Raw genomic sequence first — 18,760 nt, 5'->3', positions numbered from 1 at the left:
CCCGCACCCCGCGTCCATGTGCCCCCGTCTCCCCGCACACCGCGTCCATGTGCCCCCGGCTCCCCTCCACCCCGCGTCCATGTTCCCCCGGCTCCCCGCACACCGCGTCCATGTGCCCCCGGCTCCCCTCCACCCTGCGTCCATGTGCCCCCGGCTCCCTTCCACCCTGCGACCATGTGCCCCAGGCTCCCCTCCACCCTGCGTCCATGTTCCCCCGGCTCCCCGCACACCGCGTCCATGTGCCCCCGGCTCCCCGCACACCGCTTCCATGTGCCCCCGGCTCCCCTCCACCCTGCGTCCATGTGCCCCCGGCTCCCTCCACCCCGCGTCCATGTGCCCCCGGCTCCCCTCCACACCGCAACCATGTGCCCCTGGCTCCCCTCCACCCTGCGTCCATGTGCCCCCGGCTCCCTTCCACCCTGCGACCATGTGCCCCAGGCTCCCCTCCACCCTGCGTCCATGTTCCCCCGGCTCCCCGCACACCGCGTCCATGTGCCCCCGGCTCCCCGCACACCGCTTCCATGTGCCCCCGGCTCCCCTCCACCCTGCGTCCATGTGCCCCCGCTCCCCTCCACACCGCAACCATGTGCCCCTGGCTCCCCTCCACCCTGCGTCCATGTACCCCCAGCTCCCTGCTCCATGTGCCCCTGGCTCCCCTCCACACCGCGACCATGTGCCCCCGGCTCCCCGCACACCGCGTCCATGTGCCCCCGGCTCCCCTCCACCCTGCGACCATGTGCCCCAGGCTCCCCTCCACCCTGCGTCCATGTTCCCCCGGCTCCCCGCACACCGCGTCCATGTGCCCCCGGCTCCCCGCACACCGCTTCCATGTGCCCCCGGCTCCCCTCCACCCTGCGTCCATGTGCCCCCGGCTCCCCTCCACCCCGCGTCCATGTGCCCCCGGCTCCCCTCCACACCGCATCCATGTGCCCCCGGCTTCCCGCTCCATGTGCCCCCGGCTCCCCTCCACACCGCGACCATGTGCCCCTGGCTCCCCTCCACCCTGCGTCCATGTACCCCCAGCTCCCTGCTCCATGTGCCCCTGGCTCCCCTCCACACCGCGACCATGTGCCCCCGGCTCCCCGCACACCGCGTCCATGTGCCCCTGGCTCCCCTCCACACCGCGACCATGTGCCCCCGGCTCCCCGCACACCGCGTCCATGTGCCCCCGGCTCCCCTCCACCCCGCGTCCATGTGCCCCCGGCTCCCCGCACACCGCGTCCATGTGCCCCCGGCTCCCCTCCACCCCGCGGTCCATGTGCCCCCGGCTCCCTCCACCCCGCGTCCATGTTCCCCCGGCTCCCCTCCACCCCCGCGTCCATGTGCCCCCGGCTCCCCTCCACAACGCGACCATGTGCCCCCGGCTCCCCTCTACCCCGCGTCCATGTGCCCCCGGCTCCCCTCCACACCGCGTCCATGTGCCCCCGGCTCCCCGCACACCGCTTCCATGTGCCCCCGGCTCCCTCCACCCCGCGTCCATGTGCCCCCGGCTCCCCGCACACCGCTTCCATGTGCCCCCGGCTCCCCTCCACCCCGCTCCATGTGCCCCCGGCTCCCCGCACACCGCTTCCATGTGCCCCCGGCTCCCCTCCACCCCGCGTCCATGTGCCCCCGGCTCCCCTCCACACCGCGTCCATGTGCCCCAGGCTTCCCGCTCCATGTGCCCCCGGCTCCCCTCCACACTGCGACCATGTGCCCCTGGCTCCCCTCCACCCCGCGTCCATGTGCCCCCAGCTCCCTGCTCCATGTGCCCCCGGCTCCCCTCCACACCGCGACCATGTGCCCCCGGCTCCCCTCCACCCCGCGTCCATGTGCCCCCGGCTCCCCTCCACCCCGCGTCCATGTGCCCCCGGCGCCCCTCTACACCGCGTCCATGTGCCCCCGGCTCCCCTCCACCCCGCGTCCATGTGCCCCCGGCTCCCCTCCACCCCGCGTCCATGTGCCCCCGGCTCCCCTCCACACCGCGTCCATGTGCCCCCGGCTCCCCGCACACCGCTTCCATGTGCCCCCGGCTCCCCTCCACCCCGCGTCCATGTGCCCCCAGCTCCCCTCCACACCGCGTCCATGTTCCCCGGCTACCCTCCACACCGCGTCCATGTGCCCCCAGCTCCCCTCCACCCCGCGTCCATGTGCCCCCGGCTCCCCTCCACCCCGCTCCATGTACCCCCAGCTCCCCTCCACACCGCGTCCATGTGCCCCCGGCTCCCCGCACCCCGCGTCCATGTGCCCCCGGCTCCCCTCCACACCGCGACCATGTGCCCCCGGCTCCCCTCCACCCCACGTCCATGTGCCCCCGGCTCCCCTCCACCCCGCGTCCATGTGCCCCGGGCTCCCCTCCACCCCGCGTCCATGTGCCCCGGGCTCCCCTCCACCCCGCGTCCATGTGCCCCCGGCTCCCCTCCACCCCGCGTCCATGTGCCCCCGGCTCCCCTCCACCCCGCGTCCATGTGCCCCCGGCTCCCTCCACTCCGCGTCCATGTGCCCCCCGGCTCCCCTCCACCCCGCGTCGATGTGCCCCCGGCTCCCCTCCACTCCGCGTCCATGTGCCCCTGGCTCCCCGCGCACCGCATCTTCGTGTCCCTGCTCCCTGCAACCCATATCTGTGTCCTCGGTTCCCTACGTATAATATAGATCGATGGATAGATATATATATATATATACATATATATAGAGAGAGAGAGAGCGAGGGAGCGAGAGAGAGAGAGAGAGATAGAGATATATATAGAGATATAAATAACCATATAACAATTACAGCACGGAAACAGGCCATCTCGGCCCTTCTAGTCCGTGCCGAACTCTTATTCTCCTTATTCTCACCTAGTCCCACCGACCTGCACTCAGCCCATAACCCTCCATTCCTTTCCTGTCCATATATCTATCCAATTTAACTTTAAATGACAACATCGAACCTGCCTCAACCACTTCTGCTGGAAGCTCATTCCACACAGCTACCACTCTCTGAGTAAAGAAGTTCCCCCTCATGTTACCCCTAAACTTTTGCCCTTTAACTCTCAACTCATGTCCTCTTGTTTGAATCTCCCCCATTCTCAATGGAAAAAGCCTATCCACGTCAACTCTATCAATCCCCCTCATAATTTTAAACACCTCTATCAAGTCCCCCCTCAACCTTCTATGCTCCAAAGAATAAAGACCTAACTTGTTCAACCTTTCTCTGTAACTTAGGAGATGAAACCCAGGCAACATTTTAGTAAACCTCCTCTGTACTCTCTCAATTTTATTGACATCTTTCCTGTAATTCAGTGACCAGAACTGTACACAATACTCCAAATTTGGCCTTACCAGTGCCTTATACAATTTCAACATTACATCCCAACTCCTAAACTCAATGCTCTGATTAATAAAGGCCAGCATACCAAAAGCTTTCTTCACCACCCTATCCACATGAGATTCCACCTTTGGGGAACTATGCACCATTATTCCTAGATCCCTCTGTCCTACAGCATTCTTCAATGCCCTACCATTTACCATGTATGTCCTATTTTGATTAGTCCTACCAAAATGTAGCACCTCACATTTTTCAGCATTAAACTCTATCTGCCATCTTTCAGCCCACTCTTCTAACTGGCCTAAATCTCTCTGCAAGCTTTGAAAACTTACTTCATTATCCACGCCACCTATCTTAGTATCATCTGCATACTTACTCATCCAATTTACCACTCTATCATCCAGATCATTAATATATATGACAAATAACATTGGACCCAGTACAGATCCCTGAGGCACACCACTAGTCACTGGCCTCCAATCTGACAAACAGTTATCCACCACTACTCTCTGGTGTCTCCCATCCAGCCACTGCTGAATCCATTTTACTACTTCAATATTAGTGCCTAACGATTGAACCTTCCATGTGGAACCTTGTCAAAGGCCTTACTGAAGTCCATATAGATAACATCCACCGCTTTACCCTCGTCAACTTTCCTAGTAACCTCATCAAAAAATTCAATAACATTTGTCAAACATGACCTTCCACACACAAATCCATGTTGACTGTTCCTAATCAGACCCTGTCTATCCGGATAATTATATATACCATCTCTAAGAATACTTTCCATCAATTTACCCACCGCTGACGTCAAACTCACAGGCCGATAATTGCTAGGTTTACTCTTAGAACCCTTTTTAAACAATGGAAACAATGGAACCACATGAGCAACACACCAATCCTCTGGCACCATCCCTGTTTCTAATGACATTTGAAATAGTTCTGTCAGAGCCCTTGCTATTTCCACACTAACTTCCCTCAAGGTCCTGGGGAATATCTTGTCCAGACATTTTTTAAAATGTTTTTTAAAAAAAATAAAAAAAAAACTTGACCCTCACATCTCATGCACTTTGCTCCTCTCAGCTGAAGTACATGCCCTCTGACATTAGACATTTCCACCCTGGGGAAACAGATATCGTCTGTCCACTCTATCTGTGCCTCTCAATCTTATAAACATCTCTCAGATCTGCCGCTCCAGAGAAAACAACCCAAGTTTGTCCACCCTCTTCTCGTAGCTCGTGCCCTCTAATCCAGGCAGCATCCTGGTGAACCTCTTCTGCAGCCTCTCCAAACACCCCACACACACACTCTGTACTGTGGAGACCAGGACTGCACACAATACTCCGAGTATTTGACCGGAGGTTTATATGGCTGCAATGTGGCTTCCTGACTCTTGTACTCAACACCCCGGCCGATGAAAGCACGACTTCCTTAACGCCCTGCCTGCTTGTGCGGCCACTTTCATGGAGCTGGCGTCTCTGCACATCAACGCTGCTTAGGGTCCTGCCATTAGCTGTGTCCCATCCCTTTACACTTCATCTCGCAGAGGGTTAAACTCCCTCTGCCATCTCTCTGCCCTAACCTACTGTGTACAGCACTTTTTCCTTTGGCAACCTTCTATACTTTCTAACCCACCTATCTACATCTTCACCCAGGTCATTTACATACATCATGAACAGCAGAGGTCCCAGCACAGATCCTTGTGGAACACCACCAGTCACAGACCTCCATCGAATAAGTCCCATCAAATACTATCCTCTGTCTTCAGTGGGCAGGCCAACTCTGAATTCAAACCACCAATTTACAGTGGAGCCCAGGAGGATCGAACTTGAAGGCAGAGTACAGGGTTAGTGACAAGATCCCTAGCAGTCTGGAGGACCAGCTGGATCTCAGGGTCCACCTCCTTCGATCCCTCAGAGTTGCCATGCAAATTGGCAGGGTTGTTCAGGTGGCCTATAGTGTGCTGGCCTTCAAAATCGGGGCACTGAGTTCAAGAGTTGCGAGGTAATGTTGCATTGTTTAAAACCCTGGTTAGAAAACACTTGGTGTATTGTGTTCAGTTCTGATCTCGTCGTAACAGGGAGCTTCAGAGAGGGCGTGGAGGAGATTTACCAGGATGCTGCCCAGATCAGGGAATGAGTCTTATGAAGAAAGGTTGAGCAAGCCAGGGCTTTTATCTTTAGAAACATAGAAAACATGCAGCACAATACAGACCTTTCGGCCCACAAAGCTGTGCCGAACATGTCCCGAACTTAGAACTACCTAGGCTTTACCCATAGCCCTCCATTTTTCTAAGCTCCATGTAGCCATCCAGGAATCTCTTAAAAGATCCTATCGTTTCCACCTCCACCGCTGCCGCCGGCAGCCCATTCCACACACTCACCACCCTCTGCGTAAAAAACTTACCCCTGACATCTCCTCTGTACCTACTTCCAAACACCTTAAAACTGTGCCCTCTCATGCTAGCTAATTCAACCTGGGGAAAAGCCTCTGACTATCCATAGAACCATAGAAACTACAGCACAGAAACAGGCCCTTTGGCCCTTCTTGGCTGTGCTGAACCATTTTCTGCCTAGTCCCACTGACCTGCACACGGACCATATCCCTCCATACACCTCCCATCCATGTATCTGTCCAATTTATTCTTAAATGTTAAAAAAGAACCCGCATTTACCACCTCGTCTGGCAGCTCATTCCATACTCCCACCACTCTCTGTGTGAAGAAGCCCCCCCTAATGTTCCCTTTAAACTTTTCCCCCCTCACCCTTAACCCATGTCCTCTGGTTTTTTTCTCCCCTTGCCTCAGTGGAAAAAGCCTGCTTGCATTCACTCTATCTATACCCATCGTAATTTTATATACCTCTATCAAATCTCCCTCATTCTTTTACGCTCCAGGGAATAAAGTCCTAACCTATTCAACCTTTCTTTGTAACTGAGTTTCTCAAGTCCCGGCAACATCCTTGTAAACCTTCTCTGCACTCTTTCAACCTTATTTATATCCTTCCTGTAATTTGGTAACCAAAACTGAACACAATACTCCAGATTCGGCCTCACCAATGCCTTATACAGCCTCATCATAACATTCCAGCTCTTATACTCAAAACTTCGATTAATAAAGGCCAATGTACCAAAAGCTCTCTTTACGACCCTATCTACCTGTGACGACACTTTTAGGGAATTTTGTATCTGTATTCCCAGATCCCTCTGTTCTACTGCACTCCTCAGTGCCTTACCATTAACCCTGTATGTTCTACGTTGGTTTGTCCTTCCAACGTGCAATACCTCACACTTGTCAGTATTAAACTCCATCTGCTATTTTTCAGCCCATTTTTCCAGCTGGTCCAAGTCCCTCTGCAGGCTCTGAAAACCTTCGTCACTGTCTACTACACCTCCAATCTTTGTATCATCAGCAAACTTGCCGATCCAATTTACCACATTATCATCCAGATCATTGATATAGATGACAAATAACAATGGACCCAGCACTGATCCCTGTGGCACACCACTAGTCACAGGCCTCCACTCAGAGAAGCAATTCTCTACCACCACTCTTTGGCTTCTTCCATCGAGCCAATGTCTAATCCAATTTAGCACCTCTCCATGTATACCTAGCGACTGAATTTTCCTAACTAACCTCCCATGTGGGACCTTGTCAAAGGCCTTACTGAAGTCCATGTAGACAATATCCACTGCCTTCCCTTCATCCACTTTCCTGGTAACCTCCTCGAAAAACTCCAACAGATTGGTCAAACATGACCTACCACGCACAAAGCCATGTTGACTCTCCCTAATAAGCCCCTGTCTATCCAAATGCTTGTAGATTCTGTCTCTTAGTACTCCCTCCAATAACTTACCTACTACTGACGTTAAACTCACCGGCCTATAATTTCCCGGATTACTTTTCGATCCTTTTTTAAACAACGGAACAACATGAGCCACTCTCCAATCCTCCGGCACTTCACCCGTAGACAGCAACATTTTAAATATTTCTGCCAGGGCCCCCGCAATTTCAACACTAGTCTCCTTCAAGGTCCGAGGGAACACTCTGTCAGGTCCTGGGGATTTATCCACTTTAATTTTCCTCAAGACAGCAAGCACCTCCTCCTTTTCAATCTGTACAGTTTCCATGGTCTCACTACTTGGTTCCCTCAATTCCATAGATTTCATGCCAGCTTCCTTAGTAAATACAGATGCAAAAAACCTATTTAAGATCTCCCGCATTTCCTTTGGTTCCGCACAAAGCCGACCACTCTGATCTTCAAGAGGACCAATTTTATCCCTTACAATCCTTTTGCTCTTAATATACTTGTAAAAGCTCTTTGGATTATCCTTCACTTTGACTGCCAAGGCAACCTCATGTCTTCTTTTAGCCCTCCTGATTTCTTTCTTAAGTATTTTCTTGCACTTCTTATACTCCTCAAGCACCTGATTTACCCCCCGTTTCCTATACATTTCATACAACTCCCTCTTAGTCTTTATCAGAGTTGCAATATCCCTTGAGAACCAAGGTTCCTTATTCCTATTCAATTTGCTTTAATCCTGACAGGAACATACAAACTCCGCACTCTCAAAATTTCCCCTTTGAAGGCTTCCCACCTACCAATCACATCTTTGCCAGAGAACAACCTGTCCCAATCCACGCTTTTTAGATCCTTTCTCATTTCTTCAAATTTGGCCTTCTTCCAGTTCAGACGATCCACACGATCAATGCCTCTCATTGTCTTGTACACCTCTATCAAATCACTTCTCATCCTCGGTCGCTCCAAGGAGAAAAGGCTGAGTTCACTCAACCTATTCTCATAAGGCATGCTCCCCAATCCAGACAACATCCTTATAAATCTTCTCTCCACCCTTTCTATGGTTTCCACATCCTTCCTCTAGTGAGGCAACCAGAACTGAGCACAGTACTCCAAGTGGGATCTGACCAGGGTCCTATAGAGCTGCAACATTACCTCTCTGCTCTTAAAACTCAATCCCACGATTGATGAAAGCCAGTGCTCCGCATGCCACCTTAACCACAGAGTCAACCTGCGTAGCAGCTTTGAGTGTCCGATCCTTCTGATCCCCCACACTGCCAAGAGTCTTACCATTACAACTATATTCTACCATCATATTTGACCTACCAAAATGAACCACCTCACACTTACTGAGTTGAACTCCATCTGCCACTTCTCAGCCCAGTTTTGCATCCTATCGATGTCCCACTGTAACCTCTGACAGCCCTCCATGCTATCTACAACACCTCCAACATTTGTGTCATCAGCAAATTTACTAACCCATCCCTCCACTTCCTCATCCAGGTCATTTATAAAAATCACAAAGAGTAGGGGTCCCGGAACAGATCCGTGAGGCAGACCACTGGTCACTGACCTCCATGCAGAATATGACCCGTCTACAACCACTCTTTGCCTTCTGTAGGCAAGCCAGTTCTTGGAGAGAAGGAGGATGAGGGGTGACTTGATAGAGGTGTATAAGATATAAGAGGATTAGATCGAGTAGACAGCTGGATACTTTTTCCCAGGTGGAAATGGCTAATATGAGGGGGCATAATTTTAAGGTGATTGGAGGAAAGTATAGGGGGTGTGTGTCAGAGGTAGGTAGTTTACACAGAGTGGTGGGTGTGTACCAACACCCTGCTACAGGTGGTGGTAGATACATATATTAGAGACACCTAAGAAACTCTTAGATAGGCAAATGGATGGTGGTGAAATGGAGGGTTCTGTGCCAGTTAGATTGATCTTAAGGTTGGTTAAAAGGCTGGCACAGCACCATGGACTGAAGGGCATGTACTGTGCTGCAATGTTCTGTGTGTCACCCCCCCCCACCCTCATGAGGGAACCCTTCTCTCTCCTCCAAGCCACAACCTCTTGCCCCTCCCCACCTCCCGTCACTCTTGCCTACATCCTGCCCTCCCACACACCCACTCTTGCCCCAGCTCCACTTCTGCCACACTCCGTTTCCCTCCTCTACACTCCACTGAATCTGACCCTCCCTCTCCCTCCTCCACCTTCCCCTCTGCACTTGCCTGGATCAGAACCTCTCTGACTAGCTCTCACATCCTTTTCCCATGACCTTCCAAGAAAGTTTCCAAGGTACATCAAAGGTGATCGAGGAGATTTTAAACTCCACTCCAGAGTTACAGTCACAGTGTGAAGAGGACGAAGAGCCTGTGACCAGGTGAGCGAGACCCACGGCCCTTCCACGTTACACCCAATGAGATACCAGACCCTAATGGGTCTCTGTGATGGGACGGTGTGGAGGGAGCTTCACTTTATGTCTAACCCTGGGAGTGTGTGATGGGACAGTGTGGAGGGAACTTCACTCTGTGTCTGACCCCAGGGTTGTGTGATGGGACGGTGTGGAGGGAGCTTCACTCTGTGTCTGACCCCGGGAGTGTGTGATGCGACGGTGTGGAGGGAGTTTCACTCTGTCTGACCCTGGGGGTGTGTGATGGGATGGTGTGGAGGGAGATTCACTCTGTGTCTGACACTGGGAGTGTGTAATGGGCCGGTGTGGAGGGAGCTTCACTCTGTGTCTGACCCTGGGAGTGTTTGATGGGACAGTGAGGAGGGAGCTTCACTCTGTGTCTGACCCCGGGAGTGTGTGATGGGACGGTGTGGAGGGAGCTTCACTCTGTGTCTGACCCCGGGAGTGTGTGATGGGATGGTGTGGAGGGAGATTCACTCTGTGTCTGACCCCGGGAGTGTGTGATGGGACGGTGTGGAGGGAGCTTCACTCTGTGTCTGACCCCGGGAGTGTGTGAGGGGACAGTGTGGAGGGAGATTCAGTCTGTGTCTGACCCCGGGAGTGTGTGATGGGACAGTGTGGAGGGAGATTCAGTCTGTGTCTGACCCCGGGAGTGTGTGATGGGACGGTGTGGAGGGAGATTCAGTCTGTGTCTGACCCCGGGAGTGTGTGATGGGACGGTGTGGAGGGAGTTTCACTCTGTGTCTGACCCCGGGAGTGTGTGATGGGACAGTGTGGAGGGAGCTTCACTCTGTGTCTGACCCTGGGAGTGTGTGATGGGACGGTGTGGAGGGAGATTCACTCTGTGTCTGACCCCGTGAGTGTGTGATGGGACGGTGTGGAGGGAGCTTCACTCTGTGTCTGACCCCGGGAGTGTGTGAGGGGACAGTGTGGAGGGAGATTCACTCTGTGTCTGACCCCGGGAGTGTGTGATGGGACGGTGTGAAGGGAGCTTTACTCTCTGTCTGACTTTTTTTTTTACAAAATGTCTTTATTGCAAATTCAGTGCCACAAATGTATACAAGCCAGTGACTAACACAAGTACTACACAAATGACATTAAACTAAGATGTTTCCATCTCCATCATTGATGGCGCTGATCCCCCACGGAGCCCAGGCAGTTTCCTCTGCCACCCATTTCCAGGACCCATGGATGGCTGTTTTCGGCAGCCTCAGGTGCACGTTCACAAGGGCATCCTCATCCCTCCGTTCCCCCCTCCTTACCCCTCCTGACCATATATAAATAGGGTGGGACTAAAATATAACCAGAAGGTGAGGAGCAGATATGCCTCACACACTCCATGTGGTGCACCATCTCCTCCAGCCCACAGAAGTGACATGTGGCTGGGAGATCCATGTACAAACTAAGGAACTTGTTACAGGGCACTGCTCTATGCAGCAGCCTCCATCCCAGATCCCCCCACTTCTCCAATGAGTAGAAGGAGGGTGAGCCACAGTCCAAATCCTGCAGCATTTGGATCCGTGACCTCACGTACCCACGTCAGGACTGTTGGAGCTGCAGATTCCTTAGTGTGTTCTTCTTCTCCTGGTATTCCTGCCATTACCATTGGTTCCCAGCGGTTGGACCAAGATGGGACTCTAGGTCAAGCAACGCTCTCTCAAGCCGCTCAATCTCAGAGCCTCGTCTCTTTGTTGATACCCTAGTGTACTCCCGCCATAGAAACCAGATGTGGGCTTTGCCCACATCCCACCATAGCCGCCTCTCTCTCCGGGTGACCCAGAACACTCGGATCAAATCCCGGAATCAGCTTCCTCCGGTTGTTAAGGTATCAATACCCGGATCCCACCCGAGGTGCGGAGGAGGAAAATTCCATCCGCACGAGGTGATGATCCGAGCATGACACCAGCTGCATGGAGGATGCCGACGCACTGGAGATGTAGGCCCGAGAGATGTAGAGGTGGTGTATGAGGGAACCTCTCCCTATAGACCTTCTCGAGAAGGAGCTGGAGTCAGGGTGAAGATTCCGCCAGGTGTCCACCAAGTCTAAGGAGCTCCTTTAACTTCATTGCCAATGCTGGGACTCGCTGGAGACCAGAGTGGTCCTCCACCTCGAGGGTACAGTTAAAGTCTCCCTCGAGGATGACACAGTTCCAGAGTCGACGGAACTCAGCAGGATGGACAGCTGACAGAGTAGGCGCATCTGCAGCAACCCGCGTCTCAGGGCATACACACTGATAAACTGCAAAGGTACACCGTCAAGGCACATGGCCAGGTGCTGCAGACGGCTGGGCACGACATCTTGGACTCTTACAATTTCTGGCTGGAAGGTTGGGGCCAAAAGGATCACCACCCCACTGGAGTTGGAGCTGAGGTGGCTCATGTAGACCCCTCCCTACCACTCTAGGAGCCAAGTGGACTCGTTCTCTGGGATGGTATGGGTTTCCTGCAGGAAACTCACCGTATATCTCCCATCCCTGAGGGCTGAGAGATTGTTAAATCTGCTACCATTCATATTGAGACTGGCTACAGTGAACGTCATGTCGGGAGGTCACCAGGCGTCAGCACCAGCGCCCTTCCCAGTGAGAGCGGAGACGCCCTCAATCACACGTTCCCGAGAAAAAGCAAGAATGCCCTCTGCTCTCTGTGCCCGAGTGGTGCCAACGCCACCCTGTAACCTGCCATCTCTCGAAGGAGTGAGGCTGCTTCCCACTCTGAGGTCCCTCACCTGGTCATCCAGGAAGGATTTCAGCTGTCGCCTATCCTACCCAGACACAGCATTTCTATTCCATCCATTTCTATTCTCTTTCCATCTGAGGATGACACACGAGGACTAACCTCCTCCTGGATTCCCACCCCCTCCGCTGATACCCCCATGTCTACGTTCTCATCCCAATGGCCCAGTCAGTGGCAGGAGTAGGCCACAGCAACGAGGTTTCTCTCAGGTCGCTGGCGCTTGTTTAGAAGTACAGAAGGGACAAGCAGGGCGGACATTGTTGAGAGTAGCCCATTGGTGAGAGTAGGAGTGTCAGTCTTCAGCACAAAAGAGGCATTGGATCTGGGTAAGTTCCTTTTTGTTTCTCGTTTACTGTTCTGTGTAGTAAATGGGTGTTGTGTGTTCTTCATGCCGGATGCTGGGAGTCCTGGGAGACCCAGAGTTTCCCAGGGAACTACATCTGTGTGGTTTATCCAGCTGCAGCTCCTTGAAGACTGTGTTAGGGATCCGGATCAGCACCTGGATGACCTTTGGCTTGTACGGGAGAGTGAGCAGATCATCGATCAGAGTTACAGAGTCACTCCAAAGTTTCAGAAGTTGAGTAGCTGGGAGAGACCAGGTTACTGGCACTGAGCATGTGTCTGTGGTGCAGAAGGGAAAGAGAGAGAAGAGGGATGCGGTAGTGATAGGGGACTCAATAGTCAGGGGAACAGACAAGAGGTTCTGTGGACGTGAACGGGATACTTGAATGGTATGTTACCTCCTAGGTACCAGGCTCAGGGACATCTCAGATTGCATCCACAACATTTTAGAGAAGGAGGGAGAGCAGCCAGATGTCTTGGTACATATTGGTACCAATGACATAGGAAGGAAAAGCAAAGAAGCCCTGAAAAGAGAATTTGGAGAGCCAGGTAGAAAGCTGAGAAGTAGGACCTCCTGAGTGGTAATTTCTGGATGGCTGCCCCTGCCGTGTGCCAGTGAGGGTAGAAACAGGATGATTTAGCAGATTAATGAGTAACTGAGAAGATGGCGCAGGTTCTTGGATCATTGGAATCTCCTCTGGGGGAGGCATGACCTGTTCAAAAGTGACGGGTTGCACCTGAACCCGAGGGGACCAATATCCATGCAGGCAGGTTTGTCAGAGCTGTTGGGGAGGGTTTAAACTGATTTGGCAGAGGGGTGGGAACTGGAATGAAGGGACTCAGGATAGGACGGATGATAAAGAAGCAAAGATAGTGTGCAGTCAGACTGTCAGGTTGGGCAGGCAGATGATAGGACATAATTGCAGCCATCAGGGTGAGTATCAGTACATGCAGAATCAAAAAGGGTAGCGAATACAGTACTCAAAGTGTTATATTTCAATGCACGGAGTATAAGAAGTAAGGTGGATAATCTTGGCAGGGATGATGTTGTGGTCATCACTGAATCGTGGCTGAAGGACGGTTGCAGTCGGGAGCTGAATGACCAAGGTTATACATTGTATTGAAGGGATAGGAAGGTAAGCAGGGGGGTTTTCTGCTGGTAAAGAATGACATCAAATCAGTAGAAAGATGTGACATAGAATCAGACAATGTTGAGTCCTTGTGGGTTGAATTAAGGAACTGCAAGGGTAAAAGGACCCTGATGGCAGTTACATACAGGGCCTCCCAACAGTAGCTGGGATGTGGACCACAGATTACAATGGGAAATAGAAAGGGCGTGTGGAAGGGACAATGTTATAATTGTCATGGGAGGTTTCAACATGCAGGTCGATTGGGAAAATCAGGTTGGTAATCAATCTCAAGAGAGTGAGTTTGTTGAATGCCTACGAATTGGCTTTTTCGAACAGTTTGTTGTTGAGCCTACTAGGGGATCAGCTATACTGGATTGGGTGTTATGTAATGAACTGGAGGTGATTAGGGAGTTTAAGGTAAAAGAACCCTTCGGAGGCAGTGATCAAAATATGACTGAGTTCAACTTGAACTTTGATAGCAAGAAAATAAAGTCTGATGTAGCAATATTTCAGTGGATTAAAGGAAATTAAAGTAACATGAGAGATGATTTGCCTGAAGTAAATTGGAAGGAGCTGCTGGCAGGGATGTCAGCAGAGCAGCAATGGCGTGAGTTTCTGGGAAAAATGAGGACGGTGCAGGATAGATTTATTCCAAAAACAAAGAAATGCTCAAATGGCAAAATAGTACAACCATGGCTAACAAGGGAAGTCAAAACTAATGTAAAAGTAAAAGAGAAGACATACAACAAAGCAAAAATCAGTGGGGTGACAGAGGATTAGGAAGCTTTTAAAACCCTACAGAGAGTAACTAAAAGAATCGTTAGGAAGAAAAAGGTGAAATGTGAAAGTAACCTAGCAAACAATGTCAAAGTGGATGGTAAGAGCTTTTTCAAGTGGGTAAAAAAAAATAAAAGAGAAATATATAGGATCGCTAGAAAATGAGGCTGGAGAAATAATAATGGGGGACAAGGAGATGGCAGATGAACTAAATGAGTATTTTGCATTGGTCTTCACTGTGGAAGACACTAGCAGTACGCCAGGTGAAGAGTGCGAAGGAAGAGAATTGAGTGCAGTTACTATTACAAGGGAGAAGATGCTCAAAAAGCTGAAAGACCTAAGGGTACATAAGTCACCGGGGCCAGATGAACTGCACCCTCGGGTTTTGAAAGAGGTAGCGGTAGAGATTGTGGAGGCATTAGTAATGATCTTTCAAAAATCATTGGACTCTGGCATGGTGCCAGAGGACTAGAAAATTGCAAATGTCACTTCACTCTAAGAAAGCAGGAAGGCAGCAGAAAGGAAGTTATAGATCAGTTAGCCTGACCTCAGTGGTCGGGAAGATGTTGGAATCAATTGCTAAGGATGAGGTTATGGAATACTTGGTGACACAGGACAAGATAGGACAAAGTCAGCATTGTTTCCTTAAGGGAAAATCTTACCTGACAAACCTGTTGGAATTCCTTGGGGAGATTACACATAGGATGGGTAAAGGGGATGCAGTGGATATTGTACATTTGGACTTTCAGAAGACCTTTGACAAGGTGCACACATGAGGCTGCTTACCAAGTTAAGAGCCCATGGTATTACAGGAAAGTTCTGGCATGGTTAGAGTTTTGGCTGCAAGTGGGAGTAAAAAGATCCTTTTCTGGTTGGCTGGCAGTGGCTAGTGTTGATCCACAGGGGTCGGTGTTGGGACCACTTCTTTTTATGCTGTATATCAGTGACTTTGATGGAATAGGTGGCTTTGTTGTCAAGTTTGCAGATGATAGGAAGATTGGTGGAGGGGCGGGTAGTGTTGAGGAAACAGGTAGGATGCAGAAGGACTTAGACAGATTTGGAGAATGGGCAGGAAAGTGGCAAATGAAATACAATGTTGGAAAACGCATGGTCATGCACTTTGGTAGTAGAAATAAATGTGCAGACTATTTTCTAAATGGAGAGAAAATCCAGAAATCTGAGATGCAAAGGGACTTGGGAGTCCTTGTGCAGAACATCCTAAAGGTTAATTTTCAAGTACAGTCAGTAGTGAGGAAGGCAAATGTAATGTCATCATTCATTTCAAGTGGTCTGGAATACAAGAGTAGGGATGTGATGGGGAGACTTTATAAGGCCTCACCTTGAGTATTGTGAACAATTTTGGGCTCTTTATGTAAGAAAAGATGTGCGGACATTAGAGAGGAGGAGGTTCACAAGGATGATTCTGGGAATGAAAGGGTTATCATACGAGGAACGTTTAATAGCTCTGGGTCTGTACTCGCTGGAATTCAGAAGGATGAGGGGGGATTTCATTGAAACCTTCCGAATGTTGAAAGGCCTAAACAAAGTAGATGTGGAAAGGATGCTTCCCATGGTGGGAGAGTCTAGCACAGCCTCAGGATAGAGGGGCATCCATTTAAAACACAGATGTAGGGAAAATTCTTTAGCCAGAGGGTGGTGAATTTGTGGAATTTGTTACCACAGGCAGCTGTGGAGGCCAGTTCATTGGGTGTATTTAAGACAGAGCTTAATGGTACTTAATTGAACATGGCATCTGGGGAGAAGGCTGAGGAGGGAAAAAAGGATCAACCAATAGATGATCAGTTGGCAAATTTGGAAGCTTCTTACAAAGTACACCAGGAAGCAGAATTACTTAATAAGATTACTGCCTTACAGTATGAGTATGATTCTATAATGTCCAAGTGTGTTTGAAAACTACTGACACAAGTCAGGCAGAGGTATTTTGAGCTTGGTGAAAAGCCCCATAAGTTATTAACCCATCAGTTAAGACAGATGCAGGCCTCCAGGGCCATACATCGTATAAAGGCGAAAGATGGCTTTTTATTGACAGACCTGGAAAAAATTAATAAGCATTTTGCGGAGTTCTATGCTAATGTTTACCGACCACAAGGCGGTCCAGACGTTGAAGCTATGGAAGCATTTTTTGATAATCTGAATCTGCCCACGCTGTCAACAGATTCAGTAAATACACTTGATGCTGATATAAGCCTAGATGAGATCAAGAAGGTCATCTCTTCCCTCCCCAATAATAAGGCAGCGGGTCCAGATTTAGCATGGAATTCTTCAAAGTATTTGGTCCAGAATTGTCACCTCTGCTCTTACGAATATTGAATCACTCTAGGATAGCTTCCAGATTGCCACCCACTTTATGTAAAGCTAATGTTTCTCTGGTTCCAAAACCAGGCCGTGATGCTGAGGTGGTTTCGCTGCTGCCCATTGAAACCAAAATTCTTGGGAAAGTTCTGGCCAATAGGTTAAGGGAATGCATTTGTTGTATTATTTATCCAGATCAAACTGGCTTTATACCAGGTAGATGTATGTATTTTAATTTGCGTTGTCTTTTCAATACTTTATATACAAAACATGCAGAAGAGGCTGCAGTCTTTTCATTAGATGCACAATGTGTGTTTGACCAAGTGGAATGGCTGTATATGATGTTTGCACTTAAGAAATTTGGATTTGGACCATCTTTCATTAAATGGATTGAGATAATTTATTCACACCCATCTGCTTCTATTATCACTAATCAGAATATTTCCTCCCCTTTTGCAATTCATCGTGGGACTTGTCAAGGCTGCCCCTTTCTCTGTTTTTGTCTGCAGTTATCATTGAGCCATTGGCTGTTAGCATCAGACAGGACCCTTTGATATCTCCCATTGATATGCATGGACATAAACATCACCTTTCATTATACACTGACGATGTCCTTTTATGTATCTCCAGCCCACAAACATCAATTCCCGCCCTTCTGACTCTATTTAATAGTTTTGGGATAAGAGTGAACTAATGCCAGTCACTGCAGTGGTTAATACAGCGTATTTACAGTCCATTCCCTTTAAAATAACCTATGATCATTTTTCCTATCTTGGTGTGACTATTACAAAAAACCCAGATGATTTTTTGCAAGTGAATTGGCAAAACAAAGTTGAGCAGGTTAAACGCAATATTGACTTTTGGAAAACCCTTCCAATTTCTTTGGTGGGAAGGGTTAACGCAATCAAGATGATTGTACTGCCATAATTTCTTCATCTTTTCCAGTCAATTCCATGTTTTATTCTGCTGTCATATTTTAGCAATTGGATTCAATTATTATACCCTTCATAAAGCCATTAGAATTACTAAAAAGCACTTGTCAAAGCCCAAGGAAGCAGGTGGTTTTGCCCTACCGGACGTTAAAATGTATTACTGGGCTGCCCACCTATCCATTCTTGCATGGTGGAAAAAAGGCCCACCCTCTACCTCAGACTGGTGCCCAGCATGGTTACTCATAGAGCGAGTGCTTTGTAAGAAGACTTCCTTACCAGCTCTCCTTAATAGCCCCACTGCAGTTAATAAGTCACATTTCAGTAACAGCTTCGTGGTTGGCAGCACTATAAGAATTTGGAAGCAGATTCAACTACACATTAAGGCCCCAAAATATTGACACTCCGATTTGTGACAATCATTCCTTTTTGCCTGGCCTGAATGATACTGTTTTTTCTACCGGGAAACAGAGAGGCATCTGTAGTGTAGGTGACCTATATATTAATGGAAACTTTGCCTCATTTGCACAGTTACAAGCAGTTTACAATATCCCTGCACCTAGTTATTTTAGATATTTACAAATTCGAGTTTATGTTTGGATATATATATCTAACTTCGAAGTTTCACACAAACATGAGTCCCCGGAGGCAATAAATAAATTTGATCCTGTTACTCATTGTGCGGTATCCTGTTTTTATCAGATCCTACATAATGGAGCTCGGGTGAATACTGCAGGTTTTAGACAGGCATGGGTGGATGAATTGGTCATAGAGCTGACAGAGGAGGTCTGGGATGAGTGTTTAAAGAGTAGACATGATTGTTCGGTCAATGTCAGACACAGACTTATACAGTTTAAAACAATACATAGACTCCATTATTCCAAAGAAAAGTTGCACAGTTTCTACTCTGATGTTTCACCAGTTTGTAATAGATGTAAATCTGTGAACAGTAACTTGTCACATTCATTCTGGTCATGTTGTAAGCTTTATGCATACTGGAAAAGTAGTTTTCACTGTTTCTCTGAGGCTTTTGGGAAGCGGTG

At 49.8% G+C, this 18,760-nt stretch overlaps 1 protein-coding gene across 1 annotated transcript in view; it reads left to right on the top strand.

The window, feature by feature from the left end:
• Nucleotides 1–9,353: 9,353 nt before the first annotated feature.
• LOC140190190 (C-Jun-amino-terminal kinase-interacting protein 4-like) overlaps nucleotides 9,354–18,760 on the top strand; it is a 54,493-nt gene continuing 45,086 nt past the window's right edge. The window contains exon 1 of the mRNA XM_072246705.1: nucleotides 9,354–9,463. Coding sequence (XP_072102806.1) covers nucleotides 9,354–9,463 — 110 coding nt within the window. The remainder of the gene's footprint in view (nucleotides 9,464–18,760) is intronic.

The sequence above is a fragment of the Mobula birostris genome, chromosome 29 (genome assembly GCF_030028105.1).
Source record: "Mobula birostris isolate sMobBir1 chromosome 29, sMobBir1.hap1, whole genome shotgun sequence".
Taxonomy (NCBI): domain Eukaryota; kingdom Metazoa; phylum Chordata; class Chondrichthyes; order Myliobatiformes; family Myliobatidae; genus Mobula; species Mobula birostris.
The sequence above is the reverse complement of the archived record's forward strand: the minus strand, read 5'-3'. Positions and strand labels throughout refer to the sequence as shown.